This window comes from Hippoglossus hippoglossus, chromosome 6 (assembly GCF_009819705.1).
Source record: "Hippoglossus hippoglossus isolate fHipHip1 chromosome 6, fHipHip1.pri, whole genome shotgun sequence".
NCBI classification, from domain to species: domain Eukaryota; kingdom Metazoa; phylum Chordata; class Actinopteri; order Pleuronectiformes; family Pleuronectidae; genus Hippoglossus; species Hippoglossus hippoglossus.
In genome coordinates this window covers 18,805,593-18,829,256 of record NC_047156.1, presented here as the reverse complement: position 1 = coordinate 18,829,256, position 23,664 = coordinate 18,805,593, and the positions used below count along the sequence as shown (strand labels likewise).

Below are 23,664 nucleotides of genomic sequence, written 5' to 3'. Positions count from 1 at the left end.
AAAATAACAATATTTACAATAGGAAAAGATAGTGTTGAACATAAATGGAGAGGTGTGTCAATGTTTAAGTATTTCTATAAAAGAACATGTCTGACAGCTATGAAATGTCCTATAAAATGCCAACTATCGCTTTCAGTACTAACTCATTGGTATTTATCTTTAGCCTAAAAGTAAAAAAACATAGATTATAACTTTATTTATGTTGCCCTTTTCAAAACAGCAGTTACTTTATGTAGAAGGACAAATAAAAGACAACAGGAAAATATAAAGAAACAAAATTACAGTCAGCAATTAGAAAAATACATCGAGAGTAAAACATGAGTAACAGATGAAGTAAGTTATACATAAAACAATCACACCAAAGCTGTACTATAATACAGTTATATAAAAAGTTATGAGTGGTGATGTAAAAACTGTGAATTTTCTAGTAAATACTAAATGCCTGTTACAAGAGCACAAATGGTATTTTTTTAGTATAAAAATAGATCTTAGAGACATTGTATTTATAGTTGTATGATACAGAATAAATGAATGGTCGCACTTAAAATTCAGAAAGCAGCATATGTTGGTTATCCTCTGTCCTCTGAGAGCCGCTCCTGACTGGCTCTCCGTCCTTGTTCCTGTCAGCGCTGGTGAAAGGTGCGGGTCGCTCGGTGCAGTTTCGTCAGCTGCAGCTCTACAGACATGAGATGCAGCATTTCGTCAAGGTGATACAGGGATACATCGCCAACCAGATCCTGCAGGTGTCGTGGAGCGAGTTCACAGCCAAGCTGGCCACTGCCAGCGACCTGGATGCCATCCACCGCACACACGCAGACTACCTTAACAGAGCCATCTTCAGGTGAGGGCTGGTACTGCATATTACAGTATTTAGTGCAATATAACGCATGCTGTCATTTCTGGGCCCATATGATTTATTGCTCTGTAGAAGAAGACAATTTGGAACAAAACTAAATGTCCTTGTCTCGCCTTGAATTCAATACATTTTAAACTGCACATCATTATGAATGATTACACATTCAAGTATTTATCAGCTGTTAGACTGTGCACCCCATGAGAGAGTAAACAACACACAACAAGTACACACTGTACACAACAAAACTCATCACCTGTCCATGATTTAAACAGCACTGGCCTCAGTAAGGAAGTCTCATCACACTCATGACTTCTTTTTGGTTTTGCTTTTTGGATCCTCTTGATACAATTAGTTTCACGTTGCTCCCTGATTTAAACTTCATTAGATTACAGTTTTGTGACTTATTTATACATCTACATACAATGAGCTAAATTATGAAAATGTTTTATATAAACGTTTGATAAAAGGTTTTGAATTTCACTGTTTTATGAGACTCTACAGAGATTATACATCAAATGTTCTTACGTAATATATAGTAATGCAATTTAAGGCCCAAAATGTGTAAACCATAAAAGCGGTTGCCATAGCACTCCTACATACTTTTACCTGAAGCCCACTTGACATACAGTTCAAATGAATCACTTTAGAATACATTTACATTTAATAGATTTTTTTTTATAGTTTTTTAATGAAAAGTGTGGTTTACTACAGTTTTATTACACATAACACTACTAATAATTAGAATGAAGAAGATTAATAGCTTCCTTCTAGGCAGATATTCAAATTCATGTCTCAGAATCGGATCAGAACAGAAGAAAGTGGATCCTTAAATCTATAGAACTTTTCCAATGACACTAAGACTTTTTAGGGTTTTATGCTGCAGCACAAAATGCTGAAAGATGCAGGGGAGTGAAATCATTTCTGCAGGCTCCGCACATGAGCAGCAAGTGGAAGCTGTGCACTCAGCAGCCATAATTTCATATAAAATTGATTCAAACTCCTCTTAACAAGTTAATTAAAATTCCAGTGGGACTTTTGAGCCCCCGCTGAATGATTTCATCTCATTAGGTGAGCTTGTCACTATCACACTCTCCTGTGTGTAATTTCAGGACGGCTTGAAAAGTCATTTCAAAGTTCCTTGTCCCGTTGCCTAAACTTTGCACTCTCTCTCCTCCCCAGGGGTTTGCTGACGGAGAAAGCGGCTCCGGTCATGAACATCATCCACAGCATCTTCAGCCTGATCCTCAAGTTCCGGGCCCAGCTGATCGCGCAGCCGTGGGACAGCCAGCACGGCGAGGCGGTGCACCCCAGCTTCATCGCCATGCAGCAGTCGTACAACACCTTCAAGTATTACTCTCACTTCCTTTTCAAAGGTGAGGACACGGAATATTATTTCTCATCTGATTTAATGAAAATTTCAGTCGCTTTATTTGCGTTCAACCACATTCAAATTCGGCACTTCTGATCCCTTCGGCTCAAATCTATTTTCATTGGGCAGCTTTAATAATAATAGATTAAACCTCATAACTTGAGAAAAGTATATTAAAAGTAAGAATATGCAAAACAAAAAAAACTGACTTTAAGTAGTTTCTATGGACTTTCATCAGTCACATGTCGTATACAAGGAGATGGATTGTGTTTCAGTTTTAATGTATTTTAAACTGAAATGAAAAAAAGTGTTGTTTGAACTTGTCTCTATAGCTGCTGTCAGACATGAACTCTGTATAATGTCCTGAAAAGATCCGGAGCGACTGTATGTGAGAAACAAACATTCTCTGGGGTTTCTCCTGCCAGTTCCCTTTGTAAAACTCTGGAACATGTCAGAGTGAGCCCATGTGAAAACACAGCCAGAGATTCACGGCAAGCGAGTGGGCATGTTGATGACAATTCAAACAAGCAACAGACCCAAAATAATAACAAAAACACAAATATATCAGGATGAAGAGACGTCGATGTGCTGTGAACAAAACGGCTGATGTTTTAAAGCCCTTTCTCTTTGTTGTGATCATTTATATTACTACTATATTGTATTATATGATATTATATTATTATCAGATTAGTTTTGCACTGGTTTTTCATAAGTTGAATAAGGCACCATTTTTTTGTTTGCTTCACTAATGTGTTTTGTGGTAATTTAACAAAAGTCTCTTTTCCTCTTTTCCTCAGTGGTGACCAAGCTGGTTAACCGAGGCTACCAGCCTCATCTCGAGGATTTCCTCCTTCGCATCAACTTCAACAACTATTACAAAGACTCATGAGCTGTGTGCTGGTTTGTATTTAAGTTTTACATGAGCTTAAAGTTTCACAGTTTGTTAGATACCTAACCAATGCAGCAGTGTACTGTGCAAAGTACTTGTTTATATTTTCAGTATCTTATCTCAGATCAGATCATTTGACGTATATTTTAAACAAAGTTATTCTGGCGTTCACGTCAGTGCGCAGAATACATTAAAACCCCACCTGGACTTTACACTGAGAAAGGGTTTGACATTGAAACCACATTAGGCAATCACCCCACATCAACGTGCAGGATGTGAACTACATGCCTGCTGCTTGATTAATTAGTCTGCTTCTAAAATGTGTATGCTGCCAAAGTTTGTAATTGTGATGAAGCTAATGCCTGTAATGAAATGTAATGCCTCCCGTGCTCAGGTGAAACTCCAGCTGTGTAGGTTTTAAGTGCATAGAACTTGAATGGAAATGATATGTAAATACTTAAGGAAAACGCTTTGTTCAATAAATGCTCTATTGTTTCCTCTTGACCTTTTAAGCTCTTTTACAAAGAACAGACAAGCAGTACTTGAGTAAAACAACACTGAATCAGGCCAGAAAACATAAAGTGCATGGCCTCATGGGTAGTACATATCAACTTCTGCTCATAAAAAAGTACAGAGGCAAAAGGGAGAAAAAGGTTTTCTGGATATATTATGGAATGTGTTTTGTATACAATGAGTAACAGATTTTTCCTGACGCTGCATAACACAGCAACTTAGACACTCAGAGAGTGCATCTCTCCTCCGAGGCTTGACAGTCCTCTTGTGAAACTACACCTAAACTCACCAGTTCCAGATTTTAATTTGGATTTGAGTTGGAGAAAGTCTCCTGAACCGACATGAGCCAAAGGAACTTCACAGCACATGACACTCCAGCTTGTGTAAAGGATGCAGCAACGTGTGCTGTCGTCTTATTAATGGTGTGATTGAAGGAAGTGAGTTTCATCTGTGGATTTTGTAGCATCAGAATATGTAATATGACACCTTTGATCGTGGGAGTTACTTGGTGCAGCTGGCTCTTAATGGTTGTAGTCAAGAACTACTCTAGCAATTATCTTTTTAACAGTGAATTGTTTTTCACACTTCAGTTAACATCCATATTAATCACTACATCTGTTTTCTTTTTGAGACCGGAAAATTCATATTTACCCAAATGTGAAACTATTACTTTAATTCCTTCAATTACATGTAATCCAACATGATCGTCACTTATTATTTCAGGAGTGGAACAGATGCCTCTAGGCTCTTCTTGTTCTAACTCTACATTTTGCACTGACTGATGCACTGATCAACAGTCACCTTCACCATCGACGTCAGGTTTGTGGCTTCGACCTCGTCTAAATCATATGGTGCAAAACACGCCGCGTTCCCCCAGAGCATCATGGGCCTTCACCGTCCAATCGAGATCAGCATCACAGCTCCGACGAGTTGAAAAAGGAACTAAACTGCAGACGGAAGGATGAATTTCACAGATGAGCTACATTCCCGTGTGCCCTCTGTTGTCATTGGTATTCATCTGCAGCAGCAAAGAGCGAATTACTTTCCAGCGAGGACACGATAACCCGCTGTGGTTTGCCTTCATGTGTTACTGTAACAGTTCAGTGGATTTTTATTTTTTGTCCTTGTTAGTATTACAGCCCCGTGTTGGTTTTAATCTTCTGGAAAGGGAAAGAGAGAGAGAGAGACTGAGAAACACTCAATATAATCAGTCCAATGTACATGGACTCTGAAAGCTTTTAATGCAGCCGACTGGTTAAACATCGCACAGACGCTCAGACAGATCATATTTACACAGGCTCTCGAGGAATGGAGTGCAAAGAAGTTTTTAATTGTACAAAAGAAAAAGAGGATTCGGGCTGCTTGGGGAGGACGTGACACGCGGAGCATCTCAACACCTGATTCGCACGGGGACCAGATCGTGTCTGTCCGACGTGACGTTAATTCAATCGTAAGACGAGTCGGTGTGTCAGGTCTGAGTAACCTCACTCATGCCGACTGCTTCAAGACAAACCCTCACACAGAGTTAGAATAATTACTAAATGAACTGACATGATGATAAACCGTCTTTGTCTCAGATCGTTCAATTTGCTCAGTTAGTGCTTTCTGTAGCCGTTAAGTGTCAGTATTAAGAAGTGCAATGATGCTTTTTTTTGTACGGTACTAATAAAAAGTAGTTGCATGAGAGTCTCTTACATCGACGTTAACACAAGAGTCAAAGTAAAGAAATAAACTCTACAGACTTCAAACTCTGTAAACCTAAAAGTACATGTAAACCTAAACTGAAGGTGATGGTCCACCACCTTGTGTTTCGATGGCAGAAGAATTAGAAGATGAAACACAATCAGTACCTATATGAAGTCCCTTTTCGATGTGACAGCCACAGTGGTGCATAGACAAGAAAAAACAAAACCAGACACCCATGCTACAGTTTGACCGTAGAAAAGCAGATGGAAAAGGGCCCCAATGAGAAGTGTGCTCAGGTGCACGTAACCACCCTGTCGTCTCCTGTTATCACAGCAAGCAGCTGGAGGTGAAGTACACTTTCTAATATGGGGGGTTACAGTAGCAGTTAGGGGGGGCGGGGGGTCATGATGAAATGTTCACCCAGGGAAAGTCTTCTCTCTCCTGGGTTCAAATAAGCCTGTGAGGCCCCTTTCCTCTGACTAGGCCTCGGACTCCAGGTCTTCTTGTCCGGCCCCGTTGGTCATGTCGTCCGTCTCGGGCTCCAGCAGAAGGAACTTGCCATCGTTGGTCAGCGGCATGTTCTTCATCAGCTGAGCCAGAGCCTCGGGGTCCTGGGAGGAAAATAAGAACTGAGTTGCTGCGTGATAACATTTTACATGTGAGTGTTTGAATTCCTCAACCTGCTCCAATATATTTAAATGTACCTACTTCCTCACCTTTCTGTATTGGGTGGGAAAGTGTTGACTGCTGCCCTCTAGTGGTTGTGTTCCTAATTATCTTTTTGGTTTCACTTGGTCAATTATAAAAAAAACTATAACACAGCATATTTTGTACAAAAGGTGCAAAAAAATATGCTTCACTAAAGACAAAAGAGGAAATAAATCATACAAAAAGAAAAAAGAAAATCTTTCAAACCTACACATACAGATAATAAGGAACAATTACTACTGTGGTGTAATATACATACTCAACTGTAGAAAAGGTATTTTAGTGAAAGCAAGTTTGAAGAGTTTTTAAGTTTATTTTAAAGTTATAAATATCTAATTGACAAAAAACTGCTTTAAAGTTTGGAGGCAAATGAGATGTAAGAAACAGGTCCCACAGATTTATTACTATCACTAAGTTTGAACCAACCTTAAATGCATTAGCCGTTTTAAATGTCACCATATGATGGCGTTACCTTCTTGGCTTCTGTAATGTCCTTCGCCAAGCTGATGGTGTAACATATCTGTGAATGAAGACACAAAGATTAACACCCGTAACACATTTGTGCAACACTTCACACATTTCCCCTCTTTCACAGTGCGTGGTGTCTGAACCTTTTCGCCCTCTGTGTTGCTCTCGAACACGAAGGCGCTGAACGAGGGCTCCCCCTCCTCATCCCCGTCACTCCAGTCTCTGCCCTCGACCACAAATCCCATCAGCCTCCCGTTCTCCTGGTGGGCTGCAAACTGGCACACCTCTCCGAGCTGGAACTGAGAAATGAGTGAGAGGAGAACGGTGATAAAGGTTTAAAAAAATATTGGGTTACAGCGAACATGACTGAGCCTTTTAAATTCTATAGAAAAAGAAAAAATGATTATTTAGTTAATGCAGACTTGTTCTTTTGTACTTACACTTATTCTTGTAACTTGAGTCTGAGGGTCAATCAACCTGTTATGAAGACAAAATAGAGACTCAGAGGAATATTGAAATACGACAGTGACACATGTCTTCTTTGCTCGTCTCTTTTTTATTGTCTTTGACCAAGAGCAGTTTTCTGGGTCAATCTCAACAACATTACTTTAGTATCTAATTGAATTAGTCTCATCTTGTCTGACAAACTTATTACAGAGGGGACAATCAGTCCCGGGTTATACAACAACTCAACATCATGTTATTGTTGAATAACCCGAGTGGAGCTGAGTGTTCTTCGTCACACAGATGTTTACGCTTTGATGAGGCTTCAGGGTTTTTTTGCTCCATGAGCCCTCCTCAGTGTCGTCTTCATAATCTATATTTAGCATCAGCTGGATGGAGACAACTCACCTTGAGACAGTACAACAGACATGTTGTTCAGGCTTTCACAATATCATTACATCTATATAAACTGTAATGCTGTTATTTAGCTGTAAAGTACAGGTTTAACACACTGAATGGTTTGGAAGGCTCCAGGATTCCAGCAATGAACAAGGTCGAAAGTGACAAAGTTATAATGTAGTAAATGTAATAGTAAAGACAGGTTGAACCAATAAATTAAATAAAACAACATTGCAAGATTATGATAATATTTTAGGATAACTTCTCCAAACATTTTGTACATGAATGAAGTCTATTTTTATGCTTCTCAGTGACCATATTTCATAGTGGAGCTAAAAACAGCATAATTTTCTCTTTGAACACAATTGACACTGGTATTGATTCACATATAAAGTAGGGAAGTGAGATCCAATGACAAGTGGTCACAGGAAACACACCCTGTTGTGATGGCATCTCTCCAGACGGATGTTAACACCAGGTCTGAACCACTTCATACCTGAGTGATGAACTTTACCTGAGGCTGCTGCTGGTGACCATGAGGTGCGACTCTGTGGTCCTGAAGATGTTGTGTATGGCTCGGGCGGCCAGCACCTGCCTCATGGCCTCATAGATCACCTCCTGGTTGTCGCCACAACGAACCGCCATGGAGCCCAGGAAGCGCACAGCAAACACCTGTTGCAGGAGGGAGTCTGCAGAAACATACAAACATCAGCCACACGCATAAACACGTGAGCAGCAAGAACACACGAGGACAGTAAACGAAGATACATGAGCACTCAGGTAGGAGAGTACACTCACAAACACAACAGAGATTATCCTGAACCATTACCTGGCACGTGGATGAGGCAAATGCTTACCGTCACTTTCTGTTGAACAGTCATCGTCCGTTTCTCCAAACGGATTTGTGCGTCTGTCAGGAAGGGAGCACAAACACCGGAAACAACAATTAGAGTCATTAAGAATAATTCAGCTTCCTGGAAATAACCTAATCACCACTATGGGGCCAAATTTCAGGAAATTTGCGTCATCACCCACCAGTGGCTCGTCCCTGTTATTCACTAACCTACACCCACACTAATTCCTGCCCCACTCGCTTACTCACCTCCCTCCGGCTCTGTTCTGGTCTTGAAACTCAGAGGCCGGGAGCATGATATCAAACTGAATGGGTGTACCAGGGGCGATTAGGTCCTCTGGTTCAGGAGCAGCCCCCGTCTTCAGAGAACCACTGCTGCCAGCGTTTACACCTCCGGGCTTCGCTCTGCAGGACAGAATAACGTTAGTTAATAACATTAATAACATTAATAACATTAATATTTCAACCACTTGATGGATCACTATGAAATTTGATAGAGACACAACAAATACCTTCAGAGTTAGTGACTCCCTCACCGCCATTGATGAAAACAATGATAATAAACCTCCACAGAAATAACAATTAAAACTACAGTTAATACCTAAAGGCTCAGAACAGATGAAGGCTGGATTTTTCACATCCCTTCTCACCTAATGTCAGATTCTGAACACGGTGCAAAATCTCACAAGTGTTTCAACATGTTGGATTTCACTTTCTTTTCTCCACATGCATGTAACACTGCCACGCAGCCGCTCTTAACACGTTTATGATTACAACGTGTTAAACCTTCCTGGTGCAGCTTCCTTAAGACCTTTACTCTGACACCACCCGCCGGTCAATTACTAACAAGCAAGCAATGTTTGTTTATATAGCACTTTTCACAAACACTACACACAAAGTGCTTCACAGTCAACACAAGGCACCAGATAAAATATGCAAGAAGGGGCAGATATGAGATATAACACTTAAGAAACTGTGTGTTTTCTAATGCCAGACGGAACAGATGGATCTTTCGCTGCTTTTTAAAGGACTCAAAACATCTCAAAACATATTGGAAAAAGTGGGTCTGAGGTAATTACATTGAACTATCTTCAACTGATCATTTTGACATGCAATACTGTTTCACCTCTTTTCTCATCTATCTATCTATAATCTTATTACTCGTCATGACGAAAAAAAGTCTTGGGTGGAAGACCTAAAAAGCCAAAATTGAGGTCTGGGGACGCATGACTCCTGTTTCTTTCAAGAGTGAGGAACTCTGGGAAATCAACATGTTTTCAGAACAACATAATAAATCCAGATCATCTTTTCAGTGAAATGACAATCACCCTCAGCGATCTCAGGCTTCTCTCTCATTCCTTCCAGGAACAAACTGACATAAAAGGACTAAAAGGTGTGGATGAAGATACTGTATCTTGTTCAAAGTGCTGCAGACATGTTATGAAAATCTCACATTTTACAACAATACTCACGGAGCCAGAAACAAGCACGAATGGCCACTGCTTAAGAAAATGTGTACAGTGTCACGTCTGACCTGTCAGGGTTAGGAGAGCCTTCCTGTCTCTTCTCAAAGCTGGTGATGGGCGTGACAGCCTGGATGGCACTTTGGTTCAGTCGAATGGCCACAGCCTGACAACAAAGAACAGGGACACTGCAGCATCTCTGTATATCGGCAGGTGTATGTTTGAAGAGTGACTTCAAACGTTTCCCAGGTTTAACATGACCTGTAAACAGTTCTTCACAGCACCTAAACCTATAGCATCGCTATTTCCGGTAGCGGACATTTCGGCGAAAAACACGGTGTAAATTCGAATGTCAAGGCTTATGGACACTTGGATGAAGCCACAGGAGCAGTGAGGAGGCAAGTTATTTTTTATTTATGTTGTTTTTTACGTTTGAAGAATCTGTTCCCCGGTTAATTCAATAGTATTGGATTTGGCTGCAACACTGTTTACCCCTGAAACTCCAAAGTGTTTTGAGGACTCAAACACATTCACCACTAGGGGGGCCTCCATCGGCATAGAGGTGAGAAGATAATGAGCAAATTTTCTTTTTTCTGTGAACTATCCCTTTAAGCTCATAGCTGGCTTAGCTCTATTAAATGCCAACATTGAGTTCCGGATTTGGCTAATCCACTTTATTGCCAGCAATGTGAGACGAGAGAAACAGGAAACATTAAACAAGTATTTTACTTTGGCCGGTGTCGTTATGTCCCAGTTATTACGGAGTACTCCAGCTAGTAAAGTTGGGTTTCTCAAAACCTGGATAAGTGCCTATGCAGGATGCTGAAATCGGGCTAAGATGTTTACATGCTTAAACACGGCAGCTCAAACACAGTCAATGAAAAGTTCTGCATTTAGCATTTGGTTCCTCAATGTCTGCTGAAGTGAAACACTTTACCTCTGGGTTTTCAGTCAGGTAGATCTGCCTGGAGATGTTGTTCACGGTGCAAATCCACTGAGAGAGAAAACACACGAGATCCACGTTAGAGCTTCCTCTTGACCTCAGACACGAGCAGCCTGAAATCACTTGACTGACAGTGGCTGTGACAGGCCAGTCAGATGAGTCCAAGCACAAAACCAAACATAAAAACCACACAAATGAGTCTGGACAGCTGCTCCCTGTGACAGATGCTCGTAGCCGGAGAGACGTCTCTGGCACGACGATGTAAAAACAATAAAGAAGATGAAACGCAGCCTCTATCCCACTTACCTCTTCATACTCCTTTTTGCTCTCCGCTTGCAGAATCATCGACCTGGAGGCATCAGTAACAAGAGAGAAGATTTAATATAAAACACCAAATACTGGATCTCACACATTTGTGTTTTACTTATTGCTTGATATGTAAAAGTGTAAATACGTTTTGCCAGAGGGGGAGGTGATCTGAAAGCAGTAGCGTCTGTCCTCGCACTCAACAGCCATGACAGAGCTATTGTCCAGGTCCAGCACCATGCCCCCGGCCACCGCCCCCCGCGGCTGGCACATGAGGTTCCCTCCCTGGGTGAAGAAGAACAGTCGATCCCAGGCTGTGGTCACCAGGCCAGTTTTACTGGAGCACGGAGAATGAGACAGAGCAAAGAGGGTGGGTAAAGGTCAGTGGTGAGGGATGTGACTTTACCAAAACTGTGACGAGGGGGGAGTGTTGAGGATTTAAAGCTGGATGTGACGGAAATTCCTTTCTCACATCTGGAGTACAGATTATTTTAGAAAAAATGAAGATGTGCAATAAGTATCTTCCAAGTCCTTCTCCCCTCACAAGCTGTGCAAAGTTTCTAAAAACTAAAATAGTGGTAATATTGCTTGTGAATTTATATTTTACACCTTGTTGAAAACAAGGTCAAAATAACATACTTGAACATACTTGTTCCAAATGAATAGTTTCTCCTTTTCTCCCTATTTTGCATATTTTATTCCTCCACAATATCTAAAATAAACTTATTTTAAAACTTTATTGTGAAACTTGTTTTTATTTGAAAATGCTTAAGCTGTCTCCTATTTTAGTTGTGATTAGATTTTTAGAGCTATCCTTGCAAAGATGGTTTGGTTTGGAAATTTGTCTTGGCTAATATTTCATGGGTTATGTAAATAAATAATTATAAAGAAAATATAATAAATAAATGCTGAGTCACTCAATCTAAGTACAAAGCTTCATGTGAATGACTCAGTATAACTCAAACATGCGGAACACTATCAATGTGGATGGCTTATCTCTGAGCCTTTGCTTCATACGCACTGTTTAGATAAATATCAAAGTGCGGCAACATGTGACTCAGAACCTTCATATTTGCAAAACCCTTGGAAATAGCAGATGCTCTGTGGACTCAGCTCGGTCTGACAGGCGTCGGCGGCTGCTAGCAGCGTGTCATTAAGCTGAATGGCATTCTGCGGAAACCTTTTCTCTGGTATCGCAGACATTTGTCACAGACTGTGGACGTATGTGAGCGAGAGACCGAGTTTGACAGCGCTGACATTTCACTGAATCACATTGCAGGCGATGCTACACTTCTACACCCTGCAGCCATTAAGGAAGTTTCCCTTCTCATATATCCACTCTGCAATAAGCTGACAGCGCACACTGTCTACACACAATACCTGACACACCTCATCTGCTGAGACTCATTGTTGACTTTGTTCATGTGGATTTTGAGAAACAGCAATATTCTCCTTATGTTTGCTCATAGACATTTAAAATGTACTGCCCATGTCTACTGCACCAGACTGGATTCTCGAACAAAGCCAAAGCCATATGTGTAAGAAGCACTGATTCTGCTGTTCAAAGTTTTTTCCCCCCCAAGACACCCCTCGACATGCTGACTGGCTCGGAACGCTACAGGAATAGGAAATGTCCTTGGATTTTAGATAAGGCCATAATGAGTGTAATTAATCTTACTTCCTTATGTTTAGGTAGCCGGCCTTCTGGATAAGTGTGCGATTGACAGGCTCAGTGTCCTTATCTGGCATGTAGACAGTGTCCTCCACTGAGAGGAGCTCCCTCTGGGACGCACGCATGGCCTCCGCCTCCGTGTCCAGCTGGGACTGGATACTAGACAGGAGAAAAAGTTTAAATAAAGGCAGAGTCCCAAATTGACTTTTAAAAATTACTTCTTAAAAAAAAAACAATTTGAGCATCAAAATACATTTGCGGAGCATCAGCATAAACTTTTGTCTGAGCAATACTTAAGAATGTCCATAACAAAGCTCACGTTCAAATGTCGATGTGATGAAACAAAGATTACTGACATAAGGTCTTTACCTTTGTGTCATGGTGGACACAGAAGAAAGAAAGTTGTCCATCTTCTTCGACACCAGCTCGATGCCTTTCTTGAAGAAGCTGATCTGAGATTTAAGAGACAGAACTGGGTCATTTATTTGATATTTTATCTCATCTTCACAGTTGCATTTTTAATGTAATATAAATTTCTAGAAGCAATAACAATTACTTTGATGCCAGTAGGACTGCAACTAAAGATTATTTACGTTATCAATGAATCTATCCTTTATTCTCTCAATTCATTGTTTTGCCTGTAAACGTCAGAAATACTTTTGTCATCCACAGCCCAACATTCCATCAGAAAACGTCAAATCATCACATTTGCACATGCTGATTGATATCCTGTCAAGAGACAAACTATTTACTAGACAAATAATTATAAAATAGATATAATATTACATTGCACATCTGTATCTGTTCCTGTGAATCCATGGCTTCTTTTCTTTCGACAATGAACTGATAATAATGACTGGATCAGATTAATGAATGGATCAGTTAGTAAACCGACAGCTGCTCAGTACCTGTGCTTGTGTGTAGCCTAACATGGGCTCCAGCATAGCGACTCTCTTGCGATACTGCAGGGCGTTGAGGGCGCAGTAATACTGCAGTGAGGCCTGGTGCTGCTTCCTTCTAGTGTAAGCCACTTCCTTCACCAAGTCTGTCTTCAGCTGCACGTACAGGAGTGGCCGGGTTAAACATGCACACACACACACACACACACACACACACACACACACACACACACACACACACACACACACACACACACACACACACACACACACACACACACACACACACACACACACACACACACACACACACACCTAGACACAAATGCACTAACAGGTCTAAGCATCACTTAGGCTTAAAAGGTGCAATACTTGAGCTTTTGGCCACTTGGGGCAGCAAAACTTTCTCTTAACACTATTTCGATGTATTAACAAGTTGATAAGGTTGATGTCTTATTTACACATCAAGCATCTACTGATCAACATTTAACTTTATTATAGTATGTCCACCCAATAAGAGTAAGTCCTATATTCACTCTCCTTTTTGCTGTTTTGGTTTCCAGCAACAAAGTGTTGTGCTTTAACTCTTCTTAAACACTTAACACGTACACAATGCTAACCAACTATTTGCTGAATGTGCATATGCAGAAAGAGTCCTGCTCTCACAAACACACAGATTATCTTGAATGTGTAACAACACATGCAATAGAGGCAAATGGCATTGTGTCACCACAGTCTTAATACAACAGTGAGCTCTAGCAGTGAGCAACATTTAATTCCACCTCTTTGTGTTTCAAACACTTAGAAAAACACTCCCACATTAGCAGAGCATTACTGCAGGGAAAGGCCATTTACAGCCTGAGATCAATGGAAGAAAAGCTCCATTAGTGAAGCTGAGAGAGTGTTTCCCCGTCTCACTACCTTCTCATTCTCCTTCTTCTTGGGCAGTCGGCTGTACTTCACCATAGTTGCCTCATGCTCTGCAGCAGACGAGAGAAAGGACATGAGGCTCAGATAATAACTACAAGCGTCAGCTGCTTTCTGAAACTGGTGGAAAAAAGTATAGACTCACCATCAGTGGCGATGCCAAATATTTCCTTCAGTGTGCTTATCTCTGCAAAATTCAGTGTTTAGTGAGTTTTGTTGCAATATCTGCAACAGATTAACATCTTAAAAATACATTATTGCTTTATAGTAGCAGATAACTCAAAGTGTATGGTTGTGCAAAATGAATCTAATATTTTAGAACCATTAAATGATGAATTACCAATGCAGCTTTTTTCTTTTTTGACTAATACATTTAAAAAAGATTTAATTCAATACAAAGATAATTTTATGATGTTATTATAATGAGTTTTGTGCACGTGTGTTTGTGTGCATGTGTGGTCCTACCTGTGAGGTCCTTCTCTCGGAACTGGATCAAGGGGAAGACCATGCTGTCAGCCATCTGGTTGGCTAGCGTTGAGTGGAGCGAGTTCAGCTGGATGAGACAAAAAACACATTATACAAAAATATCAAGTGCCGCACAAGGACACAAACAGAGGATGTACTCTTGCCAAACATCTTGAGGGGGGGCTACAATTCATTTTTTTGTATTTACAGTGACATTTGCTGCCAGTTATTTTTTTTGGGATGGAAAGATGGAAAATAACATTTCTGGTGAAATGGGTGCAGACAATGCCTCCCCTCCATCATAAGAAGCTCCACGTTGTGGAACAGTGCATTTCGTGAAGAGAATGATAAAACCTCATGTTTTCCCAGATATTGGAAACGGGGCCAAAATGTTGCACACACAAGCAAATCCTGCTGTTATTCTTCATGCTTATGAACAAGCTACACAACCGACATTTGAACAAGCTGACACCCCCTTTAATCTGCATTATTTTGCAAGTGCTAAAGTTCACAGGATTAGGTTTCAGCAGTTGGCTTAATTATCACTGCGAAATGAGCTCTCCTCTGTACACGACGAGATAAAGGTCAAACAAACAATCAACCTGTGTCCTCTGGGCATACTGTGTATATATATATATGTGTGTGTGTGTGTGTGTGTCTGTGTGTGTCTGTGTGTGTTCTGAATCTTGTTGAGTGTTGACTAGGCAGGCTTGTGAACTCCCGTGGCTGAATGTGACAGGCCCATCTGTTATGACTATGTACCTAAACCTGCACAGCTCTCCTCCATCTATCCATCCATCCACCTACCGCTGCCTCCCTCCATCCATCCGGCGCCATTGGCATCATTCCCACCTCTTAGCATCAGTATAAAATCAGTTTGCTCTTACAGGGAGGATAAGGTCTTTTCTAATTGGGGTCATTTTTGAACGGCGTGGAAAGAGAATGCAGGTGCAACATCCTTTGTAACGTGATTAAGAATCATCCGTCTCTTCTGCTGTGCGTGCACCATGCACACACACATAAGTACACACGTATAATAAACAAACACAGGCCTCACCTCCACTACAGTTTTGGCGAAGCTCTGCAGCGTGGTGATTACCTCTTCATCACCTTTTCCAAGGGCAAAATTCTAGACAGAAGAGAGGCCAAACAAGTTTAATCATGAAACTGCATAATGTGGCATGGAGAGCTTCCCTGAACTGGGAGCTTAAATGTAAAAAACAACTTCTGCCAAGATTTCTGGCACATTACTTTCATGGAACAAGTCCAGGGATGCTAAAACACCCCATGCTAAGAGGCTGAGTTTAAAGCCTTGTTTAAAACTACTAAAAAGTGCATCAATTACAGGTCATTGCAGATTTTTTTTTCCAAATCCACTTTGCAGACAGGAATGCGTTCCAACACTCTAATGATCCACGCGTTTCTTTTTCAGCATGATTTAATAGATCCGCTGTGTTGAATCGACACCAAATCCATTTTAGTTTCTTGTTGGCTACATAAAATGAGGCTCCGTGATGGATTACTGACTCAGAGGCACCTCTACTTCATCTGTCTTTCATGCACAGAGATTTAATAGACATGACAGAGATAAGGTGTGTCAGACACATGCAAACTCACAAGGAATAAAGGTCAGATGGAAATGATAATACTAATGCGGGTATCTTGATAAGAAATGCAGGCATTCACCAAAATGAAGGTTTCCCTTTCTGTTCTTTTCAGCACATTAGGTTAAATCAGGGCAAGATTAGGTTGCGCAGTAAAAATATAGGTATCTATGACAGATATTTCATGATGGAATTTTCAGCAAAATACTGCATAAGATGTAAATATTATCTGAAAACAACATTGGGCCTCATTGACCAACTGAAGAAATGTCTTCTTAAGAAGCCACTTAGACAGTGTTTAATGAAGATTCTGACATTCACCAATGTTTTCTTATCTGGGATTTGTTCTTGTGTAAGAACAGAATCTACGCACACTGAAGGGCACTCTTACGCACACACTGACAAAAAAAGGAACAAGACATTCATCAGTATAAGAACACAGATGAGAAACTGAAACAGATGAGAAACTGAAACCATCAAACTGAGGGGTCACCACAAGTGATCATGGTTCCTATACTTACTTTCTTCTCATATTCCAGGAGCTGCTTGGAGAGCTGCTCTGTGGCCAGACCCATTTCACTCTGTAGGGGAGCAGATTGACAGAAAATGATAAATTAGCAGGCTGAATTTCTCAGGATTTGTCCCAAGCTTCTATAGCTGTCATTATTATCTTGCGGGACCTTGTGTATAATGCGGGAACAATTAAAGGTGAACTGAGAACAGGTGAATCAGCCTTCATATGAGAAAAACAACAACATGTTGATGAGTCACATAAATGCCAGATCTACCAGTGACCTATTATTGGTTCAGAAAAGGTCTGAAGGCATGTTACATAAAACCAAACAAAAAACCAAACATTACTGGAACATGTTGTTGAGTGATACATCAGCTATACAAAGTCAAACCCACCACTACCCACAGCACACCATAGTAACTGAGCAAATTGAACAGATAATTATTTTAAGGCAAACAGTGGCATTAATTAAATTTCAAATGTGGATGGAAAGGTTTTATAGTTTACTCAGTGGAGCCTTGAACCAGTATTATGGTTCACACACATTTTCCAAAGGTCAATAATAAACTCATGCTTAAAGGTTCCTCAGCTGCTTCTATGAACCCTCTGTGCATAATGTTTAATTATTCAGTTTGCATTAGTGAGGTTGTAAAATCAGTGTTTAATATCCTAGTTTGGCATTTGTCCAGTCAAAACCTCCAGAGAGACAAGAGCATCCTCTTTAGTTCAGTGCAAATCTAAACCAAAACAATAGTGAATTTCAATAATGCAAATGTTCCACTTTAACTTACCTGAGCTCCAAAGACCCGCTGCAGGGACTGGAGCAGCTGGTTGGTGTAGTCTGTGAGCATCCCGGCATCTTCCTCAAACACACTGAGCAGAGAGCGAGTCTGTGGGACAAAATGTTTGCCGACATTTTATTATCCACTGTTCTAATGATCAAGAAAATAATCTGCAAACTAATCTAAAATAAAAAATAAGCTTAACATACAGCCCAGGACAGTTAAGTTGGAGCTTCATCTGTTTCTTGGGGAAAGTTTGTTGAAACTGTTGGGCAACCATATAGTGAACACTACACTACAAAAACTATTTGCTTAACCTGAAATTCATAAAGGAGTATTGTTACCTCTGCCACGAAGGTTATGTGTTTATCGCTGTTTCTTTGTTTGTTAGTAAATTAGCACAATTACATAAAAACTACAGAATGAATCCATTCAATTTTGTTGCAGATCCAGGATTTTATTTCCCCCTTTTCTTTAACAATGCAAGATGGTGTTTTGATAATTTTGTATGTGTGAAATTTGGTGCAGAATCCAAATAAACATCTTCTTCAAGTGAATGTGAATGTGTTTTCATAAGGGGAATGTTGTTGCTGTGCTGGAGGTATGTGCTCTACTAAGTGCCTTTGGAGTTAATAGGAGCATGGGCATTAGTAGACAGCAGACATTAGACACAGGGAGAGAAATGAGGAGATCTGCGGTACTGAAGTGATACTGGAGGCATAGTGATTTTACTGCAGGCTGGCTGTATGCAAAATGAGGAAATCATGTCTGGGGTCAGGTGCAGCGAGGTGGGGCAGATACAGATAGAGCAGAGAGGAACACACCCACTGGCTAAAGTCTGTTTACAGTTCACTCCGGTGAACAGGGAAACTGTGATGGTCGTTTCACACTGAAAGGAGATCACCTGAATAACACTTTGAAACATTGCTTTTAAAAGGTGCTGTATAAATAAAGTTATGAAATGATCATTATCATTATCGTTAATGTTATTATTATTATTATTATTATTATTAATTTACTGAATGAAAGTAAGAGGTATATTTCTTATAATAAGAGTCTACAATGTGAAGGACAATAATGTGAGAGATGAGAATAAGCCTCCAGCTTCAGCTTGGGCTGCACTTAAGCACAACCATCGAGGATGTCAGCAGCGTTAATAGAGTGATGTAACACAGAATACAGGCTACATTAGATGTGCATGGTGAGATACCATACATGTTCCCTATTAACAATAAAATCAAAGAAATACATATCGAGATTTATATTTACCTAACTTCTTGAAAAATGACATGATAAATGTCATATAAACAAATGTAAAGTAACCAAAATAACCTTCAACGTTGCTGGCTTTTTGCTCAAGTTTAAAGATTATTTTAAGTCCCTTAAATATATCAATTAATCATTCAAACACACAAAAAACCCTTTTAACAGGTGAAGGACATTTAGAAATATCAGAGAGAGCTGCAAGTGAGGGATCCCTCTCCCAGGACAGACAGATAATAAGATATTAATAACATAATAACAATAAGACCGTGGAAATATTTAATAATCTCTTTAAGGAAGATGTGGGAATTATATTTCCTTTGTCTTATTTTAGTTTTGAATTATATTCTATCTTCTATTCCAATTGTCTTATGCTTACATCTTCCTATAAGTAAAGAACACATCTCTGCTAGTGTTAGTCCTTGTGCATTATAACAAACGGTGTCCTGTATATTTCCCTCTACCATCACTTCACATCCATGCATGAGGCCCAGTGAACATGTTGCACAGTTCATGTCAGAGCTGTGACCATCACACAGCATGTGGTGCTCACCACAGACACAGACACCAGCCCTGTAGCAGGCTATTGACTAATTCCTGGGGATAATGGAAAACCCTCCCGCATCCAGAGAATCAGGCCCAGATTGAGTCTAAACACCAGAAACAACTAACGTCAGAGGACTCTGCAGAATAAAATGGCTGCAGGTGTGTTTGTGTTGTATGTGGTAGTGACATCGTCCATAATGAGTTGGGAAGTTAAACAGGGAGTATCTCCTCCGGCAGACAGACAGGCAGGCAGGCAGGCAGACAGGCAGACAGGCAGACAGGCGACGAGCGGCGGTTCCGTATCCAAACAACCAAACGCTCATGATAAAGTCAAGCTGTATAAACAACAGCAGTGTTCACGGCCCTGAACGAGGATTTCACATCCACATAACAACGTGTCAACACAGAGCTGTCACCGAGCAGAGGGAGCGGACTACAACCGGGACCAGGATACTCTCTGGGCTTCAGTAAGGTAGCTTCGCCCCCTCCACAGTGACAGGGAGCCGGGTCCTCTCCCCGGGATGAGCCGCTCTCTCTCTCTCTCTCTCCTACCTGAGGACTGTCCTGCAGCGCTTCCTCCAGCAGCAGCTTGTGATGAACGGCCGGCATCTTGTTAGCGTCGCAGTACAAGGGAATGAGGGAGGCTTGAATGATTCACGGCTTGGACTCGGTTTCCCAGAGGCCACCGCGCGGCCGAGGGACGCGCTGGAGGCGGGCCCAGTGTGACGTCATCCAGAACCGACGGAACAAACATGGTGAAGAATAAAAAAACAATAAAAACAATAAAAAAAACTATATATGTATATATTGTTATATTGTTATATTGTCTTTAGAAATAATCACATACACAGGAACCGATTCACACACTATATATATATACTATATGTATATATATATATACAAATTCACACACAGTATATATATATATATATGCACTGTGTGTAAATTTGTTCCTATTTTGTGTATGTGATTATTTCTAGAGACAATTGTCTCTAGAAATAAATTGTGACAAACCAGGTACAGCCATTGTACTGTAAACAGCGACCCCATGTGGTAACAGAAATTATTTGAAGAGTTCTCTTTCATACAAAACATAAATCATTTCCTTTACTTTAATTATTTTTGTAAGTTTTTCTTCTGTTCTAAACTCTGATATAAATTGTAGATGTACTTGATACATGTATTGTTCATTTTCTGTTTGAGACACCGACATCCTTGCATCATGTCCATTGGCCAACGTTATGGTGTGTGTAAGAAATAATCTAATAAATAAATAGCAAACAAAGAATAAAATAAAATAATGATTTCACAAAATCAGGCCACACAAAATGTTTCAAGGTTAAGATATCTTGAGTTCCTGCTGAGCAAAGGTTAATCAGAGTGAGCCAATAAATGTTTAGCATTTGAAAAAATAATGTGAATGATTGACAAGAGAAATTAATTAATCAGCTTGATTGTTTTAGTGCTAAATGTGTATGATCTGAATGAATGTATGATTATGCAGTGTTTAATACAGCTGATTGGCACAATATCATTGCCATTTAATTAAAAACCCTTGTAAGTAATCATCATCCAGCTCCTATTTTGTTTTGTCTCAGACACAAATGTCAAATTACAGGCAGATCGTGAGATGTACTTAAAATTGTTCGAGCAGCTGGTTCTGAAATTACTGCTCCCTTTTTCCAGAAGCTGCACACATCTGGAAGAAACAATCCCTTCTGTCACTGATCCCATCGGAGATGATGAAGTGAATAGTCACCGTGCTCCTAGCTTTCCAAATGTCAGATACTGCGACATGAAGTGAGCGCACATCCAAACTAAACAAGAAGATTGACTTCTTTGTTCTATACTTAGTCAGATCCAATTTATTATGTATGATAATTACTTTTGAACTGAAATTATTAGGTTTAGGTGTAGATGCTGAGGCGAGGCCAGAATATAATGTAATTAAAAACAATTAGATTATTGTTTCATTTTTAGTTTGCCCAACATTACAAGAGCAGTTAATATTGCCACGTATATTTCACTTCAGAAAATCCCTTATAGCTATTCCCACTCAGCAAAGATTATACATCATCTCCACCTGTTGACTTCTATTACAGGTGAAAGTGCAAGTGGTTTAATGGCCTAATGACTGAGAGGTAGATAAAAAACTTCAATCATGACCGAACCTTGTACTTAAAACAAGTGTAAAATAAACTGACTTGTAATAAGTTGTTTAGTGTTCAATATGATTTACTTGAGAACAGCAGCTGTATCATTTTGTCACCAAGATGACTTTACAATCACAAGATAATGTAACTTAAAGTGAGTGAAACACGAGATGTAAAACTCTAATTGTTTTTCTCCTTTTTACTTCCTCCAAGACAGTTTACAGTTTAATTGACGTAAGATCGATGGTCATGTCTTGTTGTGTAGCGTCTAATGTAGGCAAGCCGTGACACGCAGCTGAGCCGGAGAACATTCTTTCCTCCCCGATGGACTTGGGTTTTTTAATTGGTTAAGTTGTGGCTGTAAATCAGACAAGGCATTTCAGTACCGAGTTGGATAATTAACTGTTTGTGCTGGCTCGGCTAAGTCTGGCCTATAAAAAGAGATGCTTAATGTCAGTGGAACTAACCTGGATTAAACAAAGCAGCGATTCAGCTGACCAAGGAAACACACTCTCAGGAGAAAGTTTAAAGCTGTATCTGCTGGAGAGCATACTCTAGTGACTGGGACGGTAGGATTGGCAAAATGTTTATCGTGTTGTTTTAGGAAACAGTAGTCTGCAGCCATATAGCAGCTAATGTTTAGAGGGTATAAACCTCTGCACATTGGCAAACACTACTGATGACTATACAACATCATAAGTTTAAGGTGTTTGGTCACCAAAGTAATTATGTGTTTACGAATTGTTGTTTTATTTGCCCTAGAATGGTCCCTTCATATCTAAATACTTTATATTTACATCGGGAGTGGGTCCTCTCTACGGAGGCTGCCATGTTTTTTACAGTTGTCCAGACTGGATAAACTAAACACCTTTTGAGTTTTTATGACAACTGAAGACTACCATAGGTTCTCTTTCATGTTTGGAAGGGGAGGGTGAGGTGAGGGGTATTCAGCTGCAACATGCACATTCACCACTACATGTCAATAAATTCTACACACTGAACTTTTAACTCATAGAGTGATATAGATATTGCCCAAAAACATGAAACTATTCCTTTCAATTTACTCTAATCTCAAATATCGGTAGGAAATCACTCATTGTACAATAACTTCTCATCCTGCACCTCTATGTCAGAGTGTGACATTCCAGGATTTAATGACAGCACACACAATTTAATATACCAGCAAACTGCCACTTGTACTCATGAGAGCCTGTACGTGCGAACCTGAGGAAACCATTATAAGCCTGACTAACCGAGGAAAATGTGAAGGAGAAACGGCTGCTTCATTGGCAGACTCTTTCAGGAACGGAGTGTTTGCCACTGAAAACGTGTCATTATAATTTTTGAAATCTCGACTCAGATGTGGCTGCATCATAACACCACACACTTAATGTGAGAATTACTTTCACTGGTGGACTGTGCCAATGTGATGCATCCTGCTCGCTGAACATCACACTCTGTGTTGTCAGAGCCTCAAAACAACATGTACTGAGATTTAATGGCTGCTATAAACCGGCCTAAGTGTGACCCTTGTGGTTTCAAGAAAAGACTGTTAAGGGCTTTTCCAGCTTCTCGCTCTCATCCATGGTCAAGAGCTTAAACATCAGAGCTGTGTATGAGTGTGTGTGTGTGTGTTTGTGTGTGTCCCGCCCATCGAAAAAAAGCACAACTAAAGGTCCTCTATAGACAAGTTGGGTGTTTTTACAGGATGTCACGCACAGGCTGATAAACTGATGCCCCATGAATGCATTTCCTTTTTTTTCACCTTTATATGAAAAGAAAGCTCCCTATTGGTTCAGTCTCAACACACCCTCCGCCTCTTTTTGCCCGGTTTCCCGGGCAACCAAGTCAGGGTGGAGGAAAAGAGCAAATCATGTGAGGGCATAGCATCTCTCTCTCTCTCTCTCTCTCTCTCTCTCTCTCTCTCTCTCTCTCTCTCTCT

General features: G+C 40.3%; 2 protein-coding genes across 4 annotated transcripts in view; one reads left to right on the top strand and one right to left on the bottom strand.

The window, feature by feature from the left end:
• Positions 1–3,689, top strand: part of tubgcp6 (tubulin, gamma complex associated protein 6) — a 31,015-nt gene extending 27,326 nt beyond the window's left edge. For all 3 annotated transcript variants that reach the window (XM_034588529.1, XM_034588531.1, XM_034588530.1), the window contains 3 exons: positions 628–841; positions 2,036–2,229; positions 3,023–3,689. In XM_034588529.1, the coding sequence (XP_034444420.1) occupies positions 628–841; positions 2,036–2,229; positions 3,023–3,114 (500 nt within the window). In that variant the 3' untranslated portion in view covers positions 3,115–3,689. The remainder of the gene's footprint in view (positions 1–627; positions 842–2,035; positions 2,230–3,022) is intronic.
• A 1,151-nt stretch (positions 3,690–4,840) lies between these two features.
• On the bottom strand, positions 4,841–20,278 carry appl2 (adaptor protein, phosphotyrosine interaction, PH domain and leucine zipper containing 2). The gene is made up of 21 exons (XM_034587901.1): positions 20,122–20,278; positions 17,770–17,868; positions 16,986–17,045; positions 15,918–15,989; positions 14,861–14,948; positions 14,541–14,582; positions 14,390–14,448; positions 13,478–13,624; positions 12,939–13,021; positions 12,576–12,728; positions 11,046–11,234; positions 10,898–10,940; positions 10,586–10,642; positions 9,720–9,814; positions 8,435–8,590; positions 8,190–8,242; positions 7,847–8,021; positions 6,930–6,966; positions 6,633–6,788; positions 6,494–6,541; positions 4,841–5,924 (listed from the first exon to the last, which is right to left on the bottom strand). The coding sequence occupies exons 1-21, from the start codon at positions 20,176–20,178 to the stop codon at positions 5,793–5,795; spliced, it is 2,001 nt and encodes a 666-aa protein (XP_034443792.1). The 5' UTR covers positions 20,179–20,278; the 3' UTR covers positions 4,841–5,792.
• Between the last annotated feature and the right edge of the window lie 3,386 nt (positions 20,279–23,664).

What these genes read in the sequence shown, in the direction of transcription:
- appl2 (XM_034587901.1), bottom strand. Translation starts at nt 20,178, where the DNA reads ATGCCGGCCGTTCATCACAAGCTGCTGCTGGAGGAAGCGCTGCAGGAC. An exon ending in TCGCCAAAACTGTAGTGGAG is followed by an intron (nt 14,949 to 15,917) that starts GTGAGGCCTGTG and finishes TGTCTCATCCAG; the next exon opens with CTGAACTCGCTCCACTCAAC. An exon ending in ACCTCCCCCTCTGGCAAAAC is followed by an intron (nt 10,941 to 11,045) that starts GTATTTACACTT and finishes TGATGCCTCCAG; the next exon opens with GTCGATGATTCTGCAAGCGG.